The 25,604-nt window shown below is 39.8% G+C and overlaps 1 protein-coding gene and 1 long non-coding RNA gene across 2 annotated transcripts; one reads left to right on the top strand and one right to left on the bottom strand.

Moving 5' to 3' along the window:
• Nucleotides 1-6,875: 6,875 nt before the first annotated feature.
• Nucleotides 6,876-8,778, bottom strand: LOC147171800 (uncharacterized). Its single transcript, XR_015095466.1, has 3 exons — nucleotides 8,750-8,778; nucleotides 8,645-8,677; nucleotides 6,876-8,563 (listed from the first exon to the last, which is right to left on the bottom strand). It is a non-coding gene; the product is annotated as an uncharacterized LOC147171800 (long non-coding RNA).
• Nucleotides 8,779-10,340: 1,562 nt separating this feature from the next.
• On the top strand, nucleotides 10,341-24,537 carry LOC147171799 (double-strand-break repair protein rad21 homolog A-like). Its single transcript, XM_086079604.1, has 14 exons — nucleotides 10,341-10,513; nucleotides 17,544-17,733; nucleotides 17,846-17,975; nucleotides 18,055-18,154; nucleotides 18,320-18,426; nucleotides 18,567-18,764; nucleotides 18,849-18,974; nucleotides 19,116-19,241; nucleotides 21,245-21,468; nucleotides 21,914-22,067; nucleotides 22,162-22,307; nucleotides 22,585-22,773; nucleotides 23,405-23,488; nucleotides 23,663-24,537. The coding sequence occupies exons 2-14, from the start codon at nucleotides 17,590-17,592 to the stop codon at nucleotides 23,852-23,854; spliced, it is 1,920 nt and encodes a 639-aa protein (XP_085935730.1). The 5' UTR covers nucleotides 10,341-10,513; nucleotides 17,544-17,589; the 3' UTR covers nucleotides 23,855-24,537.
• The last annotated feature ends 1,067 nt before the right edge of the window (nucleotides 24,538-25,604 follow it).

The following is a 25,604-nucleotide window of genomic DNA, read 5'->3' as shown; positions in this document are numbered from 1 at the left end:
TTGGATTATTATCATGTTGCATGCAGATCAATCTGCCAAGCTTTAACTTCCCAAAGGACAGCTTCAGGTTATGTTATATTATAATATTTCTCCAAATTCATTATTCCCTCATTTATGTGGAGTTCAGATTGAACAATAAAATCAGGTTGAAACAATTGGAAAATCCAAATTGCTCAAAAGGTTCACAACCTTTGAGCAGCTGCGTTAACACGTGATGCTCATCGCGTGATGATATATATATACACACACACACACACACACACACAGTGGTACCTCGGAGTTTGAACATAATTGGTTCTAAAACAAAATTCCTGTTTTAATTTCGATTTATGTTTTTTACATTTATACCCTGTACAGTATTTAAACAATAAAAAATACCTGACCTTTTTTGTTGTGGTGTGATGGCATCAGTGGATGATAAATGTTATGTTAATGCTAGCTTTAGTTCAGTGCTGAGTTTGTGTATTTTACATTGGGCATACTGTTAGGCTACTAAGCGGTCAAGCGTGCGTTGTTTAACATCAGGCACGTTGTTGAACAGCTAAGGGGGGACCTCGTGCCAGTATTTACAGAATTAGACGCGGTAGTTACAACTGCGCGATTATCTCCTTCCTAATTCCACTGTGGTTCGTAACACTGTATGTTTTTCTTTGCTGCCACTGGCACTGTTAGCTTTCTTGTCGCATCGCCAACAAGCGTTAAGTGCCTCTAAAGTGGGCCCACAAACACGTCCAAATAAAAAAACGTCCAGGGATGCGCTATCTGCTGGGGACATGTAGTACTGCACTTCCCCCTCTTCCACAAACTTAGCTCCGCCCCGGCTGACTGAGGCTGTCCATATGTGTTTATAATTTTCGCTGCTCCATAATGTGTTTTTGTTTTAAATAACTTTACGTCATAAAATGGCACATCATTAAATCTGCAAATTTTGTTGGAAAAAAAAAATGTTTAAACCATTTTGAAAAATCTGTGTGAGCTGAGTCAAACGTTTAAGTCCACCCGACGTTGAGGTACGCCTCGAACTGCACTCTGCATCCAGGGCTACTTGGACGCAACGGCTCCGTTCATAAGGAGCGAGCGCGTACCACGCACACACTCATCACATTGATCCAGCTCTGTTCGTGTGTCTCAGAGGTCAGGTGACTGAAAGTTTGTGTTTCATTAATTAAATAACACTCTTGTTTCATTATTTATTAGTGGACAAAGTGAGACCATATAAGCAAATGTATAGTGAGAACCTGGGCTAGACTGGCACAAAAAAATTGGCCCTGGCATTTTGACTTAGACCATCCCTGCCTGGCCAAACCCAACATGTAGTTCTGCTACTGATGTTTAATGATGATGTTTCAGTTTGATATCCATATTCGAACTGGGTTAACGGATTGTCCCTCAAAATTGTGGGCCAGTCTCTTGGGGTAAAATGTAGGAAAATAATCATTAAAAAGCACTGCACCAGCCGCAAAAGAGGCCGGCCCACCGGGCATCTGCCCTGTTTGGCAGATGGCCAGTCCAGCCCTGGTGAGAACTAAATCTGATTAAAAAACCTTTGTGCTAAAACAAATTAAATGCATATCTAATAAGTTCCATGTGATGCCTCGGGGGAGGGGCAGAGCATCAAAAGAACTCTGCAACAAGGACCGAAAGATATACAACACAGCTTTTTATTTTATTTTATGAAGACTGGAAAACAGGGCAGATGCCCGGTGGACTATTGTTGATAAGACTGCTCATGTACATCCTGGCCTAATTTGATCAGTTTAAGACTCATCATCAGCAAGTGTCATTATTTCTGGTAACATGTACCGCCTTTGTCAAAATTCTAATGGAGCATTCTAATCTAACCTGCATATAAATATTTATATTATTATGTCTCATTACTCATTTGTCTTACATGGCAAATAGCAACATGCTTGCGTACCTTTGTTTGTAAGGAGCTTTACTACAGCTAAATATTCGTCCTTGTGCATGTGTATCTCATTCCATGTCTCGAAACTGATGTGTTTGCATAAATCTATGTCACAGTGATTGGTTTAGACATGCTGAGAAAATAACATCATCCGTCCAGCAGGATCCCATCTCAGCTTGAGCAGCAGCCACAGGAGAGTTTTCTGCTCTCAAAAAGCACTTGCAAAGCTCTGGCCTACAAAAATAAAATATGTAAAAACTGGAACAGTGAAGCGGCACACATCTATACCCAAGAGTATACAGTTTAGTCTCAGTTTTACACTCACTGGTCAGTATAGGGTTTGCAGTAGCTAAGCAATATATTATGATATTCAGGACATATCTATACTACAAGGATGCATAGAAACACAAAGCTCTGTTTTCATTGATGCTGCTGGAGAGATATTGATACAGTAGTACCGGTACTTGTATCTAGTTGAAACTCAATGTTAAGGGCATCAGTGCTGTCTGTATTGGCCGTCCTTCCAACCTTTCTGCCGTGCAGGTCTGACTTGGCACACTTTTGTATTCCTGTGATTTTACTACACATCTTTAATCATAATAATGCATCAGATTTACATATAGAACTATTTAGGACACTCAAAGATACTTGACAATGGATACATTATTCATGCATTCACACTCTGGTAGCAGTAAACTATGTATGCCCTGACGGTAGCAACCAGCAGGTATTCGCACCATCCATACACCACCAGTGTGAGTCTCACACAAGATAATTTGTGTTAAGTGTCTTGCCCAAGGACACGCCACATGACTTGGAGAGAGCGGGATTCGAACAGAGGACCTTCTAGTTACTGGACAACCAGCTCTACCCCCTGATCCACAGCTGCCACAACTTGAATTAAAAAATAATAATAATAATGTTTCTGGCCTTTATGCTTTTATGGTACGACTGCGTATTAGGGCCACATATAAATATATATATTTTTTAGAGGGTGGGGGCAAAATTCCGAGAGAAAAAACTAAAGTTTATAAATTGGCAAATTTGCGAGTCTATATAAAGTAGCAAATTTGCGACTTTATAAAGTGGCAGATTTGTGAGAGAGAGAAACTTACGAGAAATACACGTAGCGTAGCTTATAGTCTAATGTGAGGATTCGTTGGTGGTTAATGGGACACTGTTTATAAAATGAAAAGGCAGGATGGAGACAAATTCATTCTTAAATGTAAACTTTACTCGTCATTAACCGCAGCTAGAGCGACAACACTTTCTGATCCCCTATCAGCTGACTAACACTAACCAATCAGATGCTAGCATACTTTGGTAAATGCTAGTGAATGACAGAGACCAGCAGATTCGACACATCAACTTAGATACTTGTACAAAAAAATACCAAAATGTATGAATGTACATGTAAATAATAATTCTGGAAACATAAATGTACAAGTAAATATACATTTTAACAAATTAACTTAAATGCTTGATCTTCAGGGCGTGGACCTTCACAAAGCGAGGTGTCTTTGTCGCTGGCCTTATCCAACACTTCAAAGTGTGAATGCTTAAAATCATCATCTGGTTTATCTCTGCTAATGCAATTACTATCTCCTTATTTGAAAACCTGACCGAAAAGTATTGGCACAAACATCCGAGTAGTACGCTACGTGTATTTCTCGTAAGTTTCTGATTTTTTCTCTCGCAAATCTGCTACTTTATAAAGTCACAAATTTGCTAGTTTTTTTTCTCGCAATATTGCCCCCACGCTCAAAAAATATATATTTGTACGTGGTTCTAATACAGCGTCGTAGGTGACAGATTCCGGAGACAGTATAAATCAGGGGTGTCAGAAATAAATATATTTGGCAATATATCGCGATATTACAGCGCGCAAGCCGAATCTATTTTTAAACATCAATTTTTTATGGGAATATTTCAAAAAACGTTTTACTTAGGGTTAGGATTTACACATTAAGCATGGAAGAATTTTATATTAATGGAACATTAAGCCTTAATATTTTATTTCAATGCTGTTCAACATGAAACAGACTGCAACCTGAATTTTCAGATAAATAAATGTTCAGACAAATCTTGCAGTGTACATGTACAAGTTTACTGATTCGTATTTTCTAAATTTTAGGTTAAAAAAATCTCAATAATCAATTTATAGATTTGCATTGGGATTCATCTGTATCGAATCGTGACCTATGAATCGTGATACGAATCGAATCGCCAGGTACTAGGCAATTCACACCCCTAGTATAAATGTTGCCCTTCTTGCACAGTATCTCTGTATCAAAGTGAAAACTTGCCTCAGTTTGAATGCACTTCTGTGCCACAACATCCAATTCCTAAAGGTATACAAAATCATAATCCAAAGATCATTGTTGCTTTTTTTTTATCCTTGGTGTTTACGGGAAGCATTTTCATTTGCGTGCTTCCTAACCACTGCCGAGGTGCCCTCGAGCAAATCACGTGTGATTTGATTCTGTGTTCTATGCAACAAATATGTACACAATTAATTTCCTCATGAGTGATTAATTATAATGGTATCATAAATCCAATTTGAAAAGGCCTAACACTATTTAAAATGAAATAAAAAATGAAGACTGTTTACTGATACCTGGCAAAACTCATAGGCACTCTCAGAATTTGTCATGCAGCAACTCTTGATTATGTTTTTTCCCTTTGCAGAGACTCCCTGCGGAAATATGATTAAATGCATTCATATTTGGCGCATTATGTTACCTGAAACAATTCATTCCATGGGACTAAATTAAATTACATTCATCAATCTACATTTGTTGACGATCTCCTGCCAGCATTAAATCATGGGAGGTACACACAATGGAGTCCGTTTAAATCACAATATGAAGTTAGTTGGTAATGGTTTGATTTCCTCATGTAGTGGTGAAGCTTCATATTTCATATCAGCGCACAGAAATGGTCTCTTGGGATGAAATTATCTTGTTTTAGCAGATGGCAGATGCTAAAACTGTGTCATCACGTTGACGCGCAGCATTGTATATGAAAATAGGTTATACGTCCCTGTATGAATGCTGCATTACATCGATATACTTTACTGTAAATTTGGCTTACTGTATAGTGTATCATATGTTTAAGCTCTTTTCTCATGCTTGTGGCCAAATCAGTCTTTGATGAGCTCACAAAAAGCCTGAACTGATGTAATAAAAATGAACGACCTGCATGAAAAACTCAGGGTAGACAAGCTGCAAAGTGTTACTGTCTTACATTTGTATGGCGTGACCTTGCTCCACATTCAACTATGCAGTGAGCTGGTGCAACCGTGCAACAAATCAGTTCTACAAGCATACAGATCCAAATACTGTATCGGATTATTTTGATGCCTGAGTAGTGCCACAGTAATGTTGCATAAATCCCTGCGCTGTGACACAGCCTCCTTGCCGCGGATAAACAATGCTTGCAAGCTTTAAGGAGTGCAGTTACGCAAACACTTTCAGCACTTTATTCGCGACCATTCAAATGACGGCTTTGTTTGGTAGCAAGTTTTGATTTTCTTGTTTTTCACGCATGCGCAAACGTAATGCGCACTTCGCTTATTTAAGGCAAGTTGTAAAATGTCTGAAGTCATCTTGTTTATGTTTAACAAATTTAAAACATCATAAATCATGCTGTTTCTACTAAGTACTGTCTGAAATGTTCTCCAATTTCGATACTGTCACGACAAACGTTTCTTGGGAGGAGCAATATGGTACTTGAAAAGGACATCCAGTCATATTGACCATTTGCACCGACGTCACGTGATCACGTGACTGCCCTATGACGGACGGCGGAAGGAAATGATTGTTGAATGGAAGTGGACGTGACCCGGAGCAACTTAGCGACTGCTATTTTACAAATTAAAAGTTATTATTGCCCATAGAGCCAGGGAATCTACTACTTCAACCAAAGGTTGCCTGTCAGTCGAAGTTGCACATTTAGTCGGGACTCATAGAGCGCGATATTTACTTAAGTTGGAGATCGCTAATTTGAAAACAGCCCCTTACCTTCTGTTGCCTGCTGTTTTTACCAAGTTAATCAAATCGCCGACTTTACCGGAATTCACAGCGCACGACCTATATCATTATGTAGTCAATGCCATCTACTCTCCTTACACCGGGGCTGATTCAAAAGCTTGTCGCTGGCTGAGTCTCTGGGACGAGATGCTACGCTCACACCAGGGGACAATATACCTCGTAATGCAAAGGTAAAACTTGTTTTTTTTCATGCTAACTGACTTTTTTTACACAGTCCGTTCTATATTGAAACGTTGTGATAATGTTATGTTACTATGTTTACTAGCATGGAACAAATGACTATCGTAGTGGCAAGCTATGCAGTAATTTCATGAATATGACTCCGGCTCCAGAGTGAAAAACTCCAAGCACAAAGACGACATCCCCCATTAATAAACAGTCACTTAACAGTTTTGAAGAAGGTGCATTTTAAAATTAAGCTGTGTGTTCGTGCAGTTGGAGTAGACGCCAACTATCTGGCTCGTTAATGTGATTTGAAACACGCAATTCGACACCTCTGTTACAATCTTTCTTAACTCTTTGACTGCCAGACGTTTTCAGAAAAGGGATGCCGCCAGTGCCAGCCGATTTAAGCATTTTGACTGATCTTTCAAGGTCCACAGAAAATGTTCTGTTTGGACTATGGAAACACACGTACTACCAAATGAAAGATTGAACTTTCATCTTTCATCAGAAAAAAAAGTTTGTTTCTACCTTATTCCGTTCTTTAGTAATCAACAATAGAAAATGGTTAGTTTGACCCATTTTCGCCTGTTTTGGACCAAAATATGGAGAAATCAAGCTTTTAGTGAAACGATATTATTTCATGCATTCTAGTGAATTTTACACTTGTTTTTGTCCATGAATGATGCCACAAACACCTAAATAGTGCTTTACTTCTATAAAACACTACCACCAAGAATGAAAAAGTGTTTTTTGATAGCAAAATAACAGTTTATTTACATTCAACATTCAACAGTGTAATAACAAACGTGTGCAACTGTGCAACTGTACATGTGTGGTGTGTGCATGTGTTTCTATTTACAATTCTGTGGATGTTTCAACTACACAAGTTTTTTTTTGGTGTGGTATATAGTGTAACATTGCCCTGGGTGCAAGGGGACGCAGCAGGATTTGCACCACAGATTCGTTTCGCTGCGAATGCCCCTTCGAGTGCAGACCCTACACTTTCTTGCTGGCTTTTGTTTCCGGGGGGTAGCAGGTATATACTGCAGTATGTGTTTTGCCATGTTGCCATCAAGTCGACTTTCAGGATCGGTATATGGTGACCTGGTGTTCTGTCTGGCTTCCTCATGTCCTTCTGTTTGAATGTTTGTTGCAATGTCCTCCTCCTGGTCCTGTGGTAAGAGCCACCCTCTCACCACCTGCTGGATGAACTCCAAAAAATGCTGACATTTGCCAGGATGTTTAGCTTTGTACAGGATGAAGGCATTGAACAAACATATTTGAAACAGATAGGCAACAAATTTTTTGTGCCATTTCAATGTCTTCCTCGTGAATGGGTGATAAGAAATGTTTTGGTCCATCTTATCCACGCCATTCATTGTGGAATTGTAATCCAAAACACATACAGGTTTCGGGAAAGGCACTCTTTTTTTTAGTGCCTTCCGCCACACATCAACTGTCCGCATTTCATCTTTGTGAAAAGTAGTCACCATCCTCAACAAACGCTTGTCCTGCCATGCCACAACCAACACATTTGTGTTGTGTCTAACCAATTTCCCCCCCACCCCGAGGCCAGTGTTTGTAAGAGAAGTGATCTCATTTGGTTCACCCCTATTTTTTCTCAGAGTACCACAAACATTTGTACGTGCTGCCAGGAGACGTTCACACAACCCAATTGAATTATAAAAATTGTCCATAAAGAGCGTGTACCCATTTCCTGGCAGACGATCTAGCAAATTAAACACGGTATCCGGCAGAGAACAACTAGTACCAACATAAGGTTGCATATTAAAACAATATCCTGTTTGGGAGTCACACAGGATGTATGACTTAATTCCATATTTGATTGGTTTTTGGGGGTTGTAAACTTTAAACGATAGACGGCCCTGAAAATTCATCATTCCCTCATCAATACATACATTCCTACCGGGTTGGAACAGTTCTTTAAATTTATTTACAATATGGTTGAACACAGGGCGGATTTTAAATAATTTGTCATCTGAACTATGTCTCTCATTATTGTTAAAATGTAGGTAACTCCAGATAAGCTGGAAGCGGTTTCGAGGCATCGCGCGACTAAAAAATGGTGTGGTTTCAATTTCATCTTGAGTCCAATACATTTCTATACTGGGCTTTTTTATATACCCAGTAAGAAATTGGAGTGCAAAAAATGTTTTCAATTCACTTACAGACACTGGCTTCCAAGCACGACTCCTGCAGTGTGGCAGACTTTCAGTCTGCTTCTGCATGGATTGCCGTGCATATAAATTTGTTTGGTCTGCAATGTGCTGGAGAAGTTCGTTTGTGAGGAATAGTTGCAGGAAGTCAGCTGGCAGGGTTGAGTTTAGCTCTGCTGCGGCACCCCTTGGTCCTGGAGTTTCAGTAAACAGGAATGTGTTTGGCTGCCAGCCTGTTTCATGCCAGCCAGAACTTTTGGGATCTGCAAATATACATTTCAATATCATAATATTTATTTTAGATCAGTGTGAAGCAATATATATATATAAATATATATGTTTACCTTTTTTCTTGGATTCGCTGGTTGATGCACATTCTGTAAATTATAGAAGACATTTACCATCAAATATTTTACTCGTGCTGAGTTGGAGAATCATTTTTTTTTTACCTTTATTCTGCTCACGGTAAGACGCGTCACCTTGAGCCCGACGAGCTGCAGCTGAAATAAATATATACAATTACAATCATATCGAAAGACCGTTTTCTTTTGTTGTTGCAGTGTATTGAAAACACGTTTTTTTATACCTCTCTTTGTCGTGGAAACTGTAGGTTGTGGCTGTGAGCACGATCCACGATCTATGAATTGTACATTCACGTTACACGAGGTGCTAGCAGCGTGCCGGAAAAGTATCTCATAGCAAGTTTGCGCTTACCGTCACACTCTTCTGCGGAGGAAATGCTGTCCGAATCACTTTCGCGAAGATCAGACTGTACCCACTCCTCTGAAGAATAGCCATCCGACTCGGGGTACTCTTCGTCGTCCGAATCAACGTCCGCGTTTGTAGAAGTACTTGGACGTGCACCACGTTTTCCAGCGTTAGCACCGCTAACCGGCGTCGCTTTAAGACGTGGCCGAAGACGTCGTGTCAAAGCCGCAACTTCGGCGTCAACCTCGTTGTCTCCATCCTCATCATCATCGCCACCAACATTCAATTTAGCACAGGTTTCTTTTTGAAAATACCGATCAAGCGTGAGCTGCTTGCCACCGGTCGTCATTTTTGCTTTCTTGTCCTCCATGTTTTTTGCTTTCTCCATCTACCTCTCCACTCCACTCTAGCTCCGCCTCACCTTTTATACCGACGCCCACGGTGGGCGGCACACCCAAAGTGCAAGGAGAGTCATCGCTGCCATCTAGAGGCCAAAACAAGTCATTAAACTTACCTGATCTGCCTGATATTTTCAGCACAGCTGCCCAAGGCTTTCCTGCACCCGTTTTCATAATAAAAAAAAAAAAACATAGGGGACGTCTTTTAACGTCCTCGGCGCCCTTCCCTAGGTTTATGCTAAACGTTTTATAACGTTTATGGCAGTCAAAGAGTTAAGAGTGTACGTTGCCTAGTAAAATGTATGAACATTTATCTACTAATTACAACATTTATCTACTAACCTCGCAAAAAACTATTGCTGCAAATCCGTGAATACTTTGTGGGCTGCCAGTCCTTTCTGTTGATTGCTGCTATCAATCAACGTATTTTGTCTTCATTAGTAGTTATGCAATAAAGAGCAACACTTGGTTTACTCCTTTGTCTGTCTGTATAACTGACCGCACAGCAAGATATGACCATTTTTTAAGATAATCGATTAGATAAAGGACTTTACGCTGTACAATATTCAATGGTTACAATACAGGCAAGTGGCTCTTTTGCCGTCCAGCCGTAGGGGGCGTTCCCATGAGGACTGTGACGTCACGTGCAAAAGGTCAATATTCAGATCAGTGGTGTGTACTGTCTCTGGCGCCGGTGTGTCAGGGTATTTTTTTCTTAGAGTTGAATCAGAACTTTTACTTCTTTTTTTTTTTTTTACACACACATCTGTACTGGTTTACTTCCACCGTGGTACATAGCCCAAGTACTATCGCGCCTCTGGTTTTGTTTTCTTTTTGTATTTTTTCAGGCATCTTCACGTCTGAAGAGGAAATTGGGCCACAGAGTCCCCTATCGGCCGTAAGTGCTCACTGCGTGTTACCGCCCGCTCAGGAAACGCCTCCGCCATTTTTGAGTGTAAACATCCTGTGGATTTTTAAAAGGGCAGCGGTGAGCGGGAGGAAGGCGAGTGGCGCCATCTTTACTGTTTTAATGAATACAACAGGGGGGGATTCGCTGGGAGAAGTAACATAATCTGTGAAATCTCACTCACAATCGGTGGACCGTCGGTAAGTACGTTTGCACATGCAGTGGGTTGCGTATTGTTTTGTGTGTGTGGGTGTTTTTGCGGTGAAGTAACAAACGGTCGTGGTAATTCGCTTAGGCCTTCGCAGTACTTGGAGCCATTAGCCGCCAGCTAACGCTACAGTTGTGCTACATGGGTACCAAACGAAAACCGATGGTTGTTTCTAAATATTGGGTTTGCACCGACATGCGCTTTTGGTTACTCGAAAGATGACGTCGGAACAGCCCTACTGAAAATGTCTAGCACGCATCGATACGTATTGTAATGAATGCTAATGCTATGATATCTGGCGGCCAATTTAGATCATGACAACGTATGGCATAAACTAAACGCATTTACTGGCGTGAATCTTTCCACTTTTGTCTTTGCTGTTATGCTACTTTTAGAATCGATGCAGAGTTTACGTAACTCGTCTGCATCAATTAATTTGAATGATTAACTCATCTATAATCTACCGTTTGTGCCACTTGGAACAGTCTACTGGATTTTTCAAAGTAATTCTACTACTGCATTAATATTTTTGCTACAATAGCCCGTGTTGAACACATTTGAAATGGCATGCGAGTTGAAATGCCTCGATTCTGTAAATTTTTGGGGGTTTTGTTTTGTTTGTATTTTGGCAGTGGCTATTTTGCCGTGACCGGCAACTCACCTACTAGCGCTATTTTGCCGTGAACTAATCTGATTGGTCAATCTGGAGTCATTCACCGGGCGTCGTTCCTGCCTCGCTTCACCCCCTTCTGTGTCTACTAACGAAGTTTTAATTTTGTTCAGCCACTGAAGATGGACTGCTATCTGCATTACCAGCCTAATCGTAACCATAATCCTCAGAGCCTAAAGGCTGTTAAGAAATTGTAGTAAAAAAGTAAATTAAAAAAATATATATCAAAGCGGACTAACACTTGTAATGCTCTCGCTTTCAAGGTTAGCCCCCTTGACGATTATTCCATGAGCAAGTGCACTGACGCAGAATAAAATTGGCATAGAATGACCTTGTCAACTAATTTCATATACAGGGGCTTGTCCCAAAAATGTTAATATAGTCAAAATTGAATAATTTCAATAATTCCATTCAAAAAGTCAAATTTTCACAGATTATATATCCAGGGCCCACAATTTAAGTGATTTCAAGTATTTGTTTATCTTTACATTATGAGGGCTTTCAGTTCATAAAACCCACGAAAACATGTCAAAACATTTTTAATAATGTGAAGAAATCACCATGCATACATACTTCCCAGTGTTTTCCATGGAAAAAAAGCATGGCTGGATGGATGGTATTTTCAAAGCAATATGTCAATCTTTAGTAGTTGGTTGGGATTCCCTTTGCGTTAATCATTGCCTCGATGCTCCGTGTCATTGCCTGGCGGTCCTGGAAGCCCAGGCTTTCTTGATGCTTGCTGTCAGCTCTTTGTATTTGCGTTTGGTGGCCCTCGTTTTCCTCTTGATAGTACCGTGTTACAAGAGAAAAACGAGGGCCACAATACAGTATTGTCGACGTATCCCGATATTTTATGTCACTCTATAGGGGTGGGAATTGCCTAGTACCTGGCAATTCAATTCGTATTACGATTCGATTCAATACCGATTCACCCCAATATGAATCTATAAATTGATTATTGCGATTTTTTTGGTGTGATTTTTTTTTTTAAACACTCAAATTTAGAAAATACTAATCAATAAACTTGTACATGTACACCGTAAGATTTGTATGAAAATTTATTTATATGAAAATTCAGGCTTATAACTGAGCCACTGCATTTAACAAAGAGGTTGCAGTCTGTTTCATGTTTGAACAGCACTGAAATTAAATATTAAGGCTTAATGTTCCATTAATATAACATTCTTCCATGCTTAATGTGTGAATCCTAACCCTAAGTAAGACGTTTTGTTGAATATTCCCATAAAAAATTTGTTTAAAAATTGATTTTTTTTTTTTCTAACCCCCCTATTACTCTACATGTATTTTTATTATAACAGCTGTATGTATTACCTAAATTGACTATGCTCGATGGCAAAAAAAAATTGTTAGCAGCTCTTCTGGTTTAGCATCAAGCGGCAAGCCTTGTCTAAATGTGCACGCACTGCAGAGCAAGAAGCTGCTTTCACTGGCACACCGGGAAACTTCAAATAGGAATGGGCTGATATAAGCAAAAATATCAAAGTATTAAAATTACAGCTCTAAAATATGCTTATTTGAAATATTTTGGGAAATACAAACAGCTTTTTTTTTTAGGGATGCACCGAAATGAAATTTTTGGGCCGAAGCTGATAACCAAAAATTAAAACAGCTTTTAATTCTTTAAAGAATAAAATAAAAATAAAAATTATACAAAAAAAGAATGTTTAGTATCACTCAGATTCACCATTAGCTGCATTTATCATGTAAATGAACCGAGTGCTGTGTTGCTTATTCAACGGGGTCTTTATTTGCATTTCAGCAGCAAACAATTTGCTACAACACTTCAATTGCAGAATAAGAAGTTTGATCGCTGTAAGCTAGCGTGTAGCTGCTACTTGCACACACTTGCCTTGTGTCCTCTTCTCTCGCTGGTGCACAGTCCACAGTATACTGCTTTCCGCTAACACTTTGTGCCGTTGCCATTATTCCTCGCTGATTTGAGAGCATCGACCGGGTTAGCCTCAAGACGCTAGCTTTTGGCTACTGCTCATGAATTAACATTGAGGCGGAACACTCACCCCGTCGTTTAATTCATACATACGCTTGCAGCAGTTTTTTTTTTTTTTTTTTTTTACTTGTGTTACCACAACATCCTATTTCGGCAATGTTTTTTCGGCTCCAATTTTATTTCGGCCGAATGCCAAAAATGCATATTTTTCTCATTTTAGGCCGAAAATTTTGGGTGGCCGAATATTCGGTGCATCACTATTTTTTCCCCCATTTAACACATTCTATTTTGTTTACAAACAAAATATAGGAAAATTGGTATATTAAGAAACATGTACCATGTTAAGTTTAAATAAGTAAATAAATGTTGATAGTCTTCCTCTGTTTTGATTTTTCTTAGTAAGACACAGTGTCCAATCATTGATGAGCTTTTGTTTTTTTTTGTGTGTTTTTTAAGTAAACTGCGAAAGCACCCCTGTCACTTTCCTTCGCTCCCCCACTCCTTCCTCCTGGTGCTGCTTGCATGCAGTTAATTGAGGCAATTAACTTCAGAGGCTGCTGTTCGCGTATCGATATGTGTATTGTAAAGAGGCCTGCAGCGATATAATGTCTGTTGATTTTTCTTCTTTTTTTTTAGCACACCCCTCATGGGATCCCCCATTGACTTAAGCATTTGCATTAGCGATGTTTTAAAAATGAAGAATGCTTTGTATTTAATTATACAATGTGTGTAATTCTTCTTCTTGTGTGTTTAGTTTTACAGATAACTCCAACTAGTTGTTATTAAGCATTTTAAAAGATGCTTAGGGACAACACAATCACATATGCTACACGCATTGCTAGTTGCTAATGCTATGCAAGCAAAATGATACTTTCACAGGGTTTTCCTGGCTCAAATTGAGGCAGACGTGGTACTATCCTGACTATGATGGGTGACTACCGATACCAGGTTTCTGTGCCAATACCAGTTTTGTTTTAAGGTATCGGTACTCACGGCGGTGACCGATACCATTATCGGCCATTTCTGAGAGACAATGTGGTACACTCCTCAGTAATGCGGCGGCCTCTCCCCATGGGCAGACTTGCTGATGGTGGTTTACCGATTTCTAGCACATATATCAGGGGTGCAGACTAACATTTTTTGTGAAGAGCGCGGTAACCCCTAACTTAAAATTTTAGGAGCACAGGAAGAAAATTGAAGAGAGCACACGTGAATTATATTGCAAAGTAAATACCGGTATTCAAATTTCACAGCATTTTCATTATATTACTGATAAATACTACAATGTTTTTGCTTAATATTTTTTGTACAAGTGTCTACACATCATACACCATAAATATACATTTACATCCTAAATACAAAAAATGTCAAGTTGATGTTTAGACCAGAAGTGCAAGTATTATCAGAAAATTTCACATTCTGCACATGTTTGTGGGTATTAACAAAATAATTTGCAGTAGTGGCCCGTAAGTTTTGTGATGATTTCATAATAAGCATTTTTATACTGTAAACCTGCATCATGGCTATGATTCATACTAAAACCTTTGAAATTAGCTCATTTATTTGAACACATTAATGTTAATGCTTTAAAGGATAACAAAAGTATTAGAATATATACACTGTACTGACATTCATGCAATGCACTAGCTCAATTTAGAATGTTTTGTTGACTTATTGCCGTCCCCAAACATTGCCACTGATTGTGTGAAGACATAGTTTGACAGATTAAAAATATATCACTCACCACTTAAACGTGACTTGGGATGCCACATCACCGTTGTTCTCAGACCAGCTACGACTCATCTTTAGCACGGAGTTGTTGCCCATGTATGTTCCGGTTGCATTTGTAATAATCTTTGTGTGACGGAGCGCATTTGAATGTCTGTCACTCCATGACAGCACATCTTTGGCTGAAGTGTGCAGTTGACGTGCATGTGCTCCTTTTACGTCGCGCAGCCAAGCTCAGATAGCATTACCGTAGCATACATTGTTCCCCGCAGACCCGCACAAACTTCTAGCGGTCCTGCACACTTACAAACTGTTTCTCGGTTTACTGGACTGTACTGGATGAGGGGACCCCGCTGTGGGCGCACACTCGATATTTACGCCACACACAAACATTCGCAGGCAGCCCCCACCCGAGAGCACACACTCAGATAGTTTACTCACCTGCGTGCCGCGGTCTTGGGTTGATGTGTGTCCATGGACAAAAAACAAAATCACATACTGATTTGTATTTTCTTTTGTATAAATAAAAGCGCTTTGTGGCGCTCTTCTGAAAGTCATATGGATTTAATAGTGCCGATAGTTGGTAAATAAATTGTGAACTCTGTGACAAACTCATCTCTTTGCAGCAGTGAGTAGGGGATATTGTCCCTCAGATAAGTCCAGACATATGAAGTATATTCCATCTCCCACGTTACAACCCCCATGCAAATTTTGCATACAGGCCTCATCGACATTTGCTGCCAAATTGTAGTAGTTGCATTTTGTCTTTTCTTTTTAGGGGACCGCATAACCGAGCTTTGCCGACTAGTCATTTTGTCTCGCTCCATTTTATGAGCGGTCATGTGACTGTCACATGACTAACAGCTTACTATTAATTTTAAACTGTTATAGTAATAATTGTTATATTACTACTAATTTGAAAACACATAACGGCAAATATTATCAAAAGGTTATGTTTAATATCATAATGGGTCATTATTCGTTGCATTTTTGTTTTTGAAATGACGGTATTGAAAGTGTCACCGTTGCCATTTTTGTACACCTTGGAATCCTGTATTACTGTTTTACTGCCCAACCCTACCAGTTATGCTGGCGTAGCTTCATTGAGAAAATTATTTTGATTTTAAGTGTTGCGCAGAAGTGGGTCAACAACGAAAAAGCAACTATGGGGGTTCTGTGGTTTACAAAAGTCCAGCAGCCACGAAGGCAACAAGGAGACTTTTTGTGAGCGACTCAGACGCACTGCACATATGAAAGTCCGTGGCTACACCTTGTTGTCATGGATACGGCTGATAGTGTCGCGTCAAACTCTTTTTATTATTATTATTATTATTTTAGGGCAAGCACTGATTTTGCGGAACATGACTCCAATTTGCGGGTCGCATGAATTGAGCCTACTTCCTGCGGTCTCAAAAGCCCCCATACCCAAAGCTGGAGCCATGACCATAAGGGAGGCTCTGTGCTGCGGCTGGCTGAATTTCATTTAAGTGGATGGCCCGTTGTGTGTATGTGTGTGTATATATGTATATATATATATATATATATATAAATTACTGCACTTATTACAGATTAATCCACTAGTACATATTAAATTGTAAATATAGTTAAGCGTTGTTGTAAAACACTTGTTTATTGTGTATACTGTGTTTTTATCTTTGGCGAGGGCTGGAACCCCACCGTTCCTCTGCTTCGCAACCAGGAAGTGGGCGTGTGCAACGGTTGCTCCATGATCTGTTTCTTCTGTACAATAAAGTAAATAAAAAAAAAAGTTTCTACTTTGTTGTTTCTTCTTTCCTGTGCACTGCTGTTGATATAGCGCTTCCATAATGGCGTAACGCTGCAACTGCAGTTAAAATACGTTGCTCAATCAACACAGCTGGAGTGCTGCAGCTGTGTTGAACGATATTAGTCGCTCAGGCTGGAGGCGGCAAGCAAACTAGGTGGTGGCGGCTGCCTCCGCATTTTCTACATAGGAAATACACTGTTTCACAATGTCGGAAACTTTGTCTTTCTTTGATTATAACGTCTTAAGGGAAAAGCAATTGATTATTTGGCCGATTTATTTTTGGCTGATGTTTGAAGGGCCATAATCGGCGGCCGATTATAATCGGTCAAGCCCTAGTTTTCATTTTGTTTTGGCACTAATGATAGGCTGTTATCGGTATTGCCAGCCTAACCATAACCCTCAGAGCAGGGCTATCAGGCAGTCGGACACACTTTGCGTCAACAAATTATAGTAAAATAATATATTTTTTTAAATATACAGAGTGGGATTCAAACCTGTGAACCGGCACATTCGGGGTGACTGCGCTGACCGCTCCACACATTGGTACACATTCACTGGAGCAGAATTTGTACTTGTAGTTCTCGTGCGATCCATGGCAAAATAGCGCTGCGTTGCGGCAAAATATCCACTGTGTAAGTTTCTCACGAGTTTGCTTGAACAAGATGACACACTAAATCATTAGATTGATTGACCTCAGTTTCAATGGACAAACAATTTCATTTTTATTAGAACAGTTAGTTCATTAATTTAAGGACTTGTCTGACATGAATCAACTCTGTGCTAGGCTTATTCGTCTTGGAACTTGTATCAGACCAATTCCTAATCACACTGAGGATGCCACATACAGTATAATGCATTTTACTCTCCAGGTGAGCCTACACCGTTGTGAGCGTGTAAGGCAGTGGAACCAGGGCAATGTTCTACGCCCACTTTGTCCTCAGCAAACGTGGGCCGCTGGCCAAGATTTGGCTGGCGGCCCACTGGGACAAGAAGCTGACCAAGGCTCATGTGTTTGAATGCAACTTGGAGAGCAGTGTGGAAAGCATCATCTCACCCAAGGTAGAAACAATAACAAAAGTACACTTTGGATTATTCAGTCTGTTCAGTAAAGGTCCTGTTTTTGTTTTAAATGTCTTTGGGATATTGCATATATTTCGTATTGTGCTCATAGGTGAAGATGGCGTTGCGTACATCAGGTCACCTGCTTCTCGGGGTGGTGAGAATCTACCACAGGAAGGCCAAGTACCTGCTGGCTGATTGTAATGAAGCCTTTATCAAAATCAAAATGGCTTTCAGGCCAGGTATGGTGACATCTACTTGCCCTAATTGCTCTTTTACCTTGTTCTGAGTTTCAGCGTTGTCGCTTGTATATGTATCCAGGTGTGGTAGATTTACCCGAAGAAAACCGAGAGGCAGCATACAATGCCATCACCTTACCTGAGGAGTTTCATGACTTCGACCAGCCGCTTCCTGATCTGGAGTAAGTCCATGTCTAATGTTCAGAATTAATCTCGTCACGACTGGGGAAAAAAGTATGATGCGAGTCCAGATACGAATGTTGATATTCTGAGAATGTATATCTCTCCTCCATTCATTATGCACCATCTGCTTTTCTCAGTATTGCTCTCTTGTGTCCTTCACATAGTGACATTGATGTAGCCCAGCAGTTCACCCTGAACCAGAGCAGAGTTGAGGAGATTACCATGCGGGAGGACGTTGGCAATCTCAGCCTTTTGCAAGACAATGACTTTGGTAGGTCATAAACGTGAGGCACCAATCTTAAAAATCATTATACAGAAACATGTATTGTACTTTCATTGCAGTATAATGTAGTTCAGAAGAACCTTCTTTACACCCTAGTCATATTTCGAATAAGCTGCTGTTCTCCTCAGCTGACTTTGGCATGGACGACCGTGAGATGATGCGTGATGCCAGCACATTCGAGGAGGATATCATGCACGGTGCCACGGCCTCTAACCTTTTGCTAGAGCCTGAGCCTGGTCCAGCTAATCTCCCCGATAAATCAAACCACATGGAGTATGATGACTTTGGTGATTCCTCCATGGGAAACAGTGATGGGGGGATGTTAGGTGAGCTCTTCAAAGTACTTCCTGACAGCGAGCTTCCCTGTTAGTCTTTAAATTGAATTGATGATTTGAAATGCGATTTCTCAGTGGATAAGCTGCTTAGCTCTGAAGATGGTGGTGGCATTTTTGACGACCCACCAGCTATCACTGCGAGCGTCATGATGCCTCCGGACCATGGAGATGATGAGGATGATTTTGACAACCTCCAATCACGTAAGTACTTACTGCAAGAGATCGAGATTGTGTTGCATTGTCCAAAAATGAGTTTTGAAACTTGAGTAGCTGTGTTCAATCACACCAAGAGGAACACTGGTGCCTAATGGCATTTCCCGTTTTTATATCTTGTGTTTCTAGCTGGTCCAGACAGCCCAGACTCCGGGCCGGCAGAGCCACTGCCAGCCATGGCTGATCAGACTGAACAGACTACTCTCGTTCATAATGAGGAAGAAGCGTTTGCACTGGAGCCCATCGACATCACTGGTTAGAAAAATATTTTATATAATGCGTTTTGTGCCCCAATATTTACAGTGGAACCGGAAGTCGAGCTTCTCAGGACACTGGTCGACTTTCAGATTTTCCCATAGATAATAGAAATAATCAGTTCCAAAATCCCGTCTGGATCATAAAACTCTTCGTAAATGTGCAGCCTGTTTTAAGCAACATTTTACAATATCGTACAATTGTAATAGATAATGTACGTAGTTGGTAGCTAAGTGTCTTCTCTTGCAGATAATGTTGCACTGTACTGGCAGGAGTTTTAAGCCCCTATTTTACTGAGTTGCGATCGTTTCGAAAGTTGAATTAGCAAAATCGTCCCTGTCATTTTGCGACATGTTTCGATATAAAAGTGACATTTGAGACAATGTGCGAATTAACCTAAAATTTAAGTCAAATTGACCCACACAACAGATTAAAAATGTTTCCTTTTTTATTAGAAAATATAATTATTGGACATTTTTGTCCAGTAACGTCATCGCTGTGACGTGTTTGCGTGCATGCAACACGGCCCTGTTCATTTTGGACTTATTTCCTCATGGTCTAATTGTGCTATTAAAAATTGCGCCGTCAAGCGTTGCCATAATTTAGATATCACTCTATCTCGGGTTTCATATTATTTCTTTGAGAAAGACAAAAAGACATTTAATTGCAAAAGTGACTGCAGCACGACACAGCCAATCCTCATGTGCATGCGTAACCGGTCCATGCATTAGTGGCATATGAATGAAAACCGTGAAAGATTGTCCCCAAAGATATATGAGTAGGCCTACATGTGTGTATGTGTAGGCATGTGCTAATAATAGTCCGAAAATATAATGAAACTCCACAGTATTTTTTAGCCCACATCATAAGTTGGCTCCTCCGCCATGGGCACAAAAAATTACGTCTATCCAAAAAAACATGACTAATTTGTGACATGACATTGTGCAGACATGTGAATCATAAATATTAGGACAAAACTCGCACATTCATAAGCATAATGCTTTCAAATAAAATTCAAAATATTGCAAATTTCGTTGTAATATTTCCACACTATGATTATCACGTCTGCACATGCATTCATAAATTTTGGCTTCAATCAGTCGTGATTTTTTTGGACATTAAGTGACGGAATGTTACAGGCAACGGGAGCCATCAGGACGTGAATAATAATATATTTTTTTTAACTGCAAGATTTGTTCTAATATTTTCAGACTATCAATAGCACATGTATCTATTATTAATTTGGGTGACAATCAGTCACGCTTTTCATACATAATGCCACCATAACGGACCAAGCACGGACGGGTTGGCTATGGGCTGCATGTCCGTCAGTCACTTACGCAAATGTCATTTTTTTTGTCCCCACTTAATCGGCTTAAACCTTCTTTTTTTTTTCAGGTAGTCAGATGCCATTGATATTTTAATGCACATATAGTTATATACCCGCGCGGCAACATCTTGTAGCGTTTTTTAGAGGATATATCACCGGCTTGAATGTGCGTGCACTGCCAGCGGTGCATAGACATATTGAACACTTGTGAAATATGAAATACAAACTTGAAAATTTGATCAACACATGTCTCCAAGATAGCTTTTTGTTTTTCGTTTTTGAAATATGAATGGGACCTCGGAAAGAACTTTGCAGACCCGCCTTATGGTGAATTAGGACTGGATTATGAGCAAATACGCATGTTGGTGAAACAATGGATTCGCAAGGAAATTGCGACAATGGTGACAACTTCGAATAATTTTGCGACATATTACGACCTCTGGCGAAATGCAACGTTTGCAATTCAGTGGGATAAGGGATTAAGTGTCCATGTAGACTTCTTCTCACTTTGGCCAAATGAGACTGGGCAGCCATGTCTCCATATTATGACTTCTTTTTTTTTTAAATCGTGTTTTGTGTGAAGTTAAATAAAAAAAAATCTTATAGTTTTCTTCAATAATCAGTTCATATGACACTGACTACATGAATGTACATTATTTGAACTGCTTTTCAGTAAAAGAGACCAAGGCCAAGCGTAAGAGGAAGCTGATTGTGGACAGTGTGAAGGAGTTGGACAGCAAAACCATCAGAGCACAACTCTCTGACTACTCAGATATTGTGACCACCCTGGACCTTGCCCCTCCCACTAAAAAGTTGATGATGTGGAAGGAGACTGGGGGAGTGGAGAAGCTCTTCTCTCTTCCAGCTCAGCCTCTCTGGAATGCAAGGCTGCTCAAGGTAATGAATGTTGGCTATTATAATTAGCCACTGCATTTGAGTGGCAAGCTATTTTTTTGGGCTGATTAATGCCCAAGTGTTGTACTGTTTCCAGATTTACAAAAATTGTCTTGGGTTGTGTTTGAGTGCAGGCTAACTGTCATTTGCCAAACGCAAACATCCCTTTTGTGCAAGTTGGCCAGTTTTATTCTTTAAATTCCATCCTTCATTGGTATGCTGCCCGCTTAGTAAGATTTAAGGAACAGAATGAGAAAGTGATGGCTTTTTGTCACTGCCTCGTGTGCTTCTTCAGAATATAACAAAAAGCGTGTTGGTGCATAACTTGTCAGAGCTATTTATCAGTTTGTCTAACACCTGTCTGAGCATAAGGCTGTATATTTTTTTTTACTGTGTCTTCTATTCAACAATTTACTTTCCTAATCTGCTCTCTACATTTAAATGTTAGATGTTCACACGCTGCCTGACACCTCTGGTGCCAGACGAGCTGCGGAAAAGGAGAAAGGGTGGCGAAGCAGACAGTTTGGATGAATTCCTCAAGGAGCTGGAGAACCCTGAGGTGCCCAGAGAGGATGTTATGTGTCAGCACAGAGATGTCATTGGTAAGAGCTGTTTTGGACGGGGCAATTGACAAGTCTAAATTAGTAGTTGGCAAATACAGCAGTTCAGTAATGATTTCCCTGGTTCACCATACAGATCAGACTATCATGGAAGAGCCCAGTATGCTGGCTGCGTCTGCAATGGAAGGCAGCAGGACAGCACTAGATGAGACGGTCATGCCTCCTCCCTCCACACCTCGTGGTGTCAAACGCAAGACGCTCGAAAAGGAGAGTGCCGTGCCTGTGAGTTCGACAAAAATTTCTTAACATGCGTATTTTTTCATTGTTTAGAACCAAACCTTAGTGAGCTCAAGGCAAGGCAGCTTTATTTATAAAGTGCATTTCATACGCAAGGCAACTCAACGTGCCTCACACAAGACAACACCTAAAAGCTTTTACAAACACAACAGCTAATGAAGTTGAGAAGCAAAGCAGAGAAAAGTAAAATCGCTTGCCAAAATGACTTAAACAACGTTCTACTGCCTATTGGTTGACATTGATTGGCCCCGTTGTCTTTCAGATGGCTGCCTTAGAACAGCAGCAGCCACAACAGCTGGCCGACCGATCGGCCTTGTCTCAGAGGCTAGACATGTCGCAGGTCGAACTTCCACCAGAGGAGACCACTGTCAACCTCACGCAGCTCGTTCCTGAACTGGACCTCATCGGAGAGAAGAGCAAAGACAAGAAAGATGAGAGCGACGAAGAAGAGGTTAGTTGTTTTAGGTTTCCATCATGTGATGTTGATTACCAGAACAAGCTAGAAAGGGGCACTGTCCATCTCAGATAACTAAAATGGAGAACAATTAAGATTAATGGGAGAGAGAAGCAGGCCCTTTTGGGTTGGGCTCCAGGCTTAGTTGTCCTTTCAGTGTGATACATCACCGTCATATTACAATCAGAATAGATTTTTTTTTTTTTTTTGCAAAATCCCTCCCATCATAACATGCACTCCTATGTAATAGACCCCCCACAAAATCAACCCAAGATGGCTTGACTTAAAAAGCAGTTTTTTATATGCAGTAAATAAACCCGTTATTTAAATGGATATGTTTGTCCATCTTGTGATGAGATCAGTTATTTAAACTCTGCGAGCAACCCCAAAAATCCTGGTCCTGTAATGCCTGCTGTGATGTTACATAATTCTCTACCAAACCACTTAAGAAACATTAAAATTAGATGTTTAACAAGTTATATTTATGTGAACTTTCAACAGAAAATATTCTCTCCATGTAGTGCCTGAAATGCTACACTGAGATTGATTTTTAAATGTAAATCTAATGCGCAATGCAAAAGAGGGATGGAAAAAAACAAACCAGAGCATTTTGTGTTATCTTAATTAGGATGAAGAAGGTCAGGCTGGAGACCAGGACCAAGAGGAGAAGCGATGGAACAAGAGAACCCAACAGATGCTACATGGGCTTCAGGTACAAAAAAACAATCTTGGCTGGTTCGCATAATTGTTATATACTTTTAGCAAGTTAAATTGATATTCATTGTTCACATGCTGGTGCTGGTTTTCATGATGGATATGATGGTGTATCCTCTCCCTGCAAGGAGGTTGTTTTGATGACTTTGCTAACTTGGGGTTGTCCTTGTAGCGCGTCATGGCCAAGACTGGAGCAGACTCTGTCAGGCTGCTTGACTTGTGCCGGAACAACAACAAGAAGCAGGCGGCTGCGAAGTTCTACAGTTTCCTGGTACTCAAGAAGCAGCAAGCTATCGAAGTCACCCAGTCAGAGCCTTACAGCGACATCATTGCCACCGCTGGACCACGATTCCACCTCATTTAGACATTGAAAGAGGATAAAAACAAACACTGCTTGCCACAGGCACCCTTTTTTAAATGCGCTGGGTTTTTTGTTTTGTTTTTTGTGTCATTTGGTTTTGTCAGACAGGAAGGGTGGGACTAGTGGGGAAGGTTTTTCAATGTATGAAAATGGTTTTACTGTATTTTAGGTGGAATCATGCAGTATTGACTTCAAATATAAGAATGTTCACAGTTATATTTATAAAGAAATATGTTTCCATCACCAAATTTCCTTTTAAGTTCAATTGTCTGCTTATCCAAGAATCTTCAAACATTGACCCTTTAGCCCTGGAAAAGTTTTTATGAGAACCCATTTTTTCCCCCCATGTGAAATACTCCATCGGCTGTGTACATATTATGGAAAGCTACCGTTTTATTCCTTAACAGTGTAACCTCACCACCTCCTTGTTGCACTTGTTTTTCCACATAACACAAGTAAATCTGTCAAAAATGTTCTTCCCTACGGCCCGATATATTTCAGTCATAATTCAGGCAACTTTTTAACTTGTTTTGTATTTTGCATTTACACTTGTACACCTTTTTGCATTTATGTAACTAGAAAATATACTTGTTACAGATACGTACAGTGTCCCACCTTTGTAGTTTTTGGGTAATCTCTAGTGATACATCTGTAAAGGTTGGAAATAAAATGTTTTACACACACCATTGCTGCGTATAGTTTCATCCTATAACCTCTATTTTGAAATGCGAATATTGGGCATTATTAGAACATCTAATTTTTTTAATTTTTTTTATTTAAATGTCTTTCACCAAATGCATACAAAGCATTGACTGTAATAACATGTATTCTAATGTAATTAACACATTGTTTTCAGGAACATAAGATGCATTTAAGCAAATGAAAACAAAAGATTGAAATAGCCGGAGAAACTGGTTTTAAATTTGTTGAATCTGCAAAATGGACACTCAAATTGCACGTATGCATAGATCATATTTAAGGCATTCGTTTTAGACAGCTTTTAAATTTGTTGAATCTGCAAAATGGCCTTTCAAATTGCCCGTATGCATGGATCATATTTAAGGCATTAGTTTAAAAAAAAAAGCACTAAAGAGAGAATTGTTGAACCAACGTAAGATTCCAAATTGAATTTTTGACCAACTTAAAAAAAAAAATCAGTTAACACACGATTGAATTAAGTTAAAAATAATTATGAGTTCATTAAATTTAATACCTAGGATTGAAGTAATTTTGGATTAACTTAATTCAGGTGAATATATTAAATTGAATGAACTCTCACTTAGGATTAATTCCATTGCATGTTACCAATAGAAGTGATTTTTTTTTTAAGTTCGTCAACAATTCAATTTGGAATCTTAAATTGGCTCAACAATTCTCAATATTGAGTGTGTCTTAAATAAAAGTTACAGGTAAAAATATGGTATAGTAATAACCCCCTTTTTTCCTCTTCTTTTTTTTGTGACACAGGTGGCTAGTTTATGAAACCGAGAAATATACGTTCAAAGCAAAAGGGAAAGTGTGGTTCCACACCAAATTATAAACACCTTTCCATTTTTTATTTGAGAATGTGCAATTGCAAAATCAATGAAAAACATAATCATCGATCCTTCACAGAATGGACTGTATGCACGCAGCACTTCCGCATTCGATCTCACGGTGCACCGAAACTTCCGGTCTGGGGGAGGCTTCAGTTGAGCGCATTGTTGATGTGATGTAAAACTCAAACTCAAAAAGAACAGGAGCCGCTCCTTTA

This window comes from Leptonotus elevatus, chromosome 6 (assembly GCF_054856555.1).
Source record: "Leptonotus elevatus isolate MCC_2025b chromosome 6, RoL_Lele_1.0, whole genome shotgun sequence".
In the NCBI taxonomy this organism is placed as follows: domain Eukaryota; kingdom Metazoa; phylum Chordata; class Actinopteri; order Syngnathiformes; family Syngnathidae; genus Leptonotus; species Leptonotus elevatus.
The sequence above is the reverse complement of the archived record's forward strand: the minus strand, read 5'-3'. Positions and strand labels throughout refer to the sequence as shown.

Bases quoted from the DNA above. Each gene is read 5' to 3' on its own strand.
- LOC147171799 (XM_086079604.1), top strand. From the start codon at position 17,590: ATGTTCTACGCCCACTTTGTCCTCAGCAAACGTGGGCCGCTGGCCAAG. The intron at 18,155-18,319 runs GTAAGTCCATGT...TCCTTCACATAG, and splicing joins CAGCCGCTTCCTGATCTGGA to TGACATTGATGTAGCCCAGC. The intron at 22,774-23,404 runs GTTAGTTGTTTT...TATCTTAATTAG, and splicing joins ATGAGAGCGACGAAGAAGAG to GATGAAGAAGGTCAGGCTGG.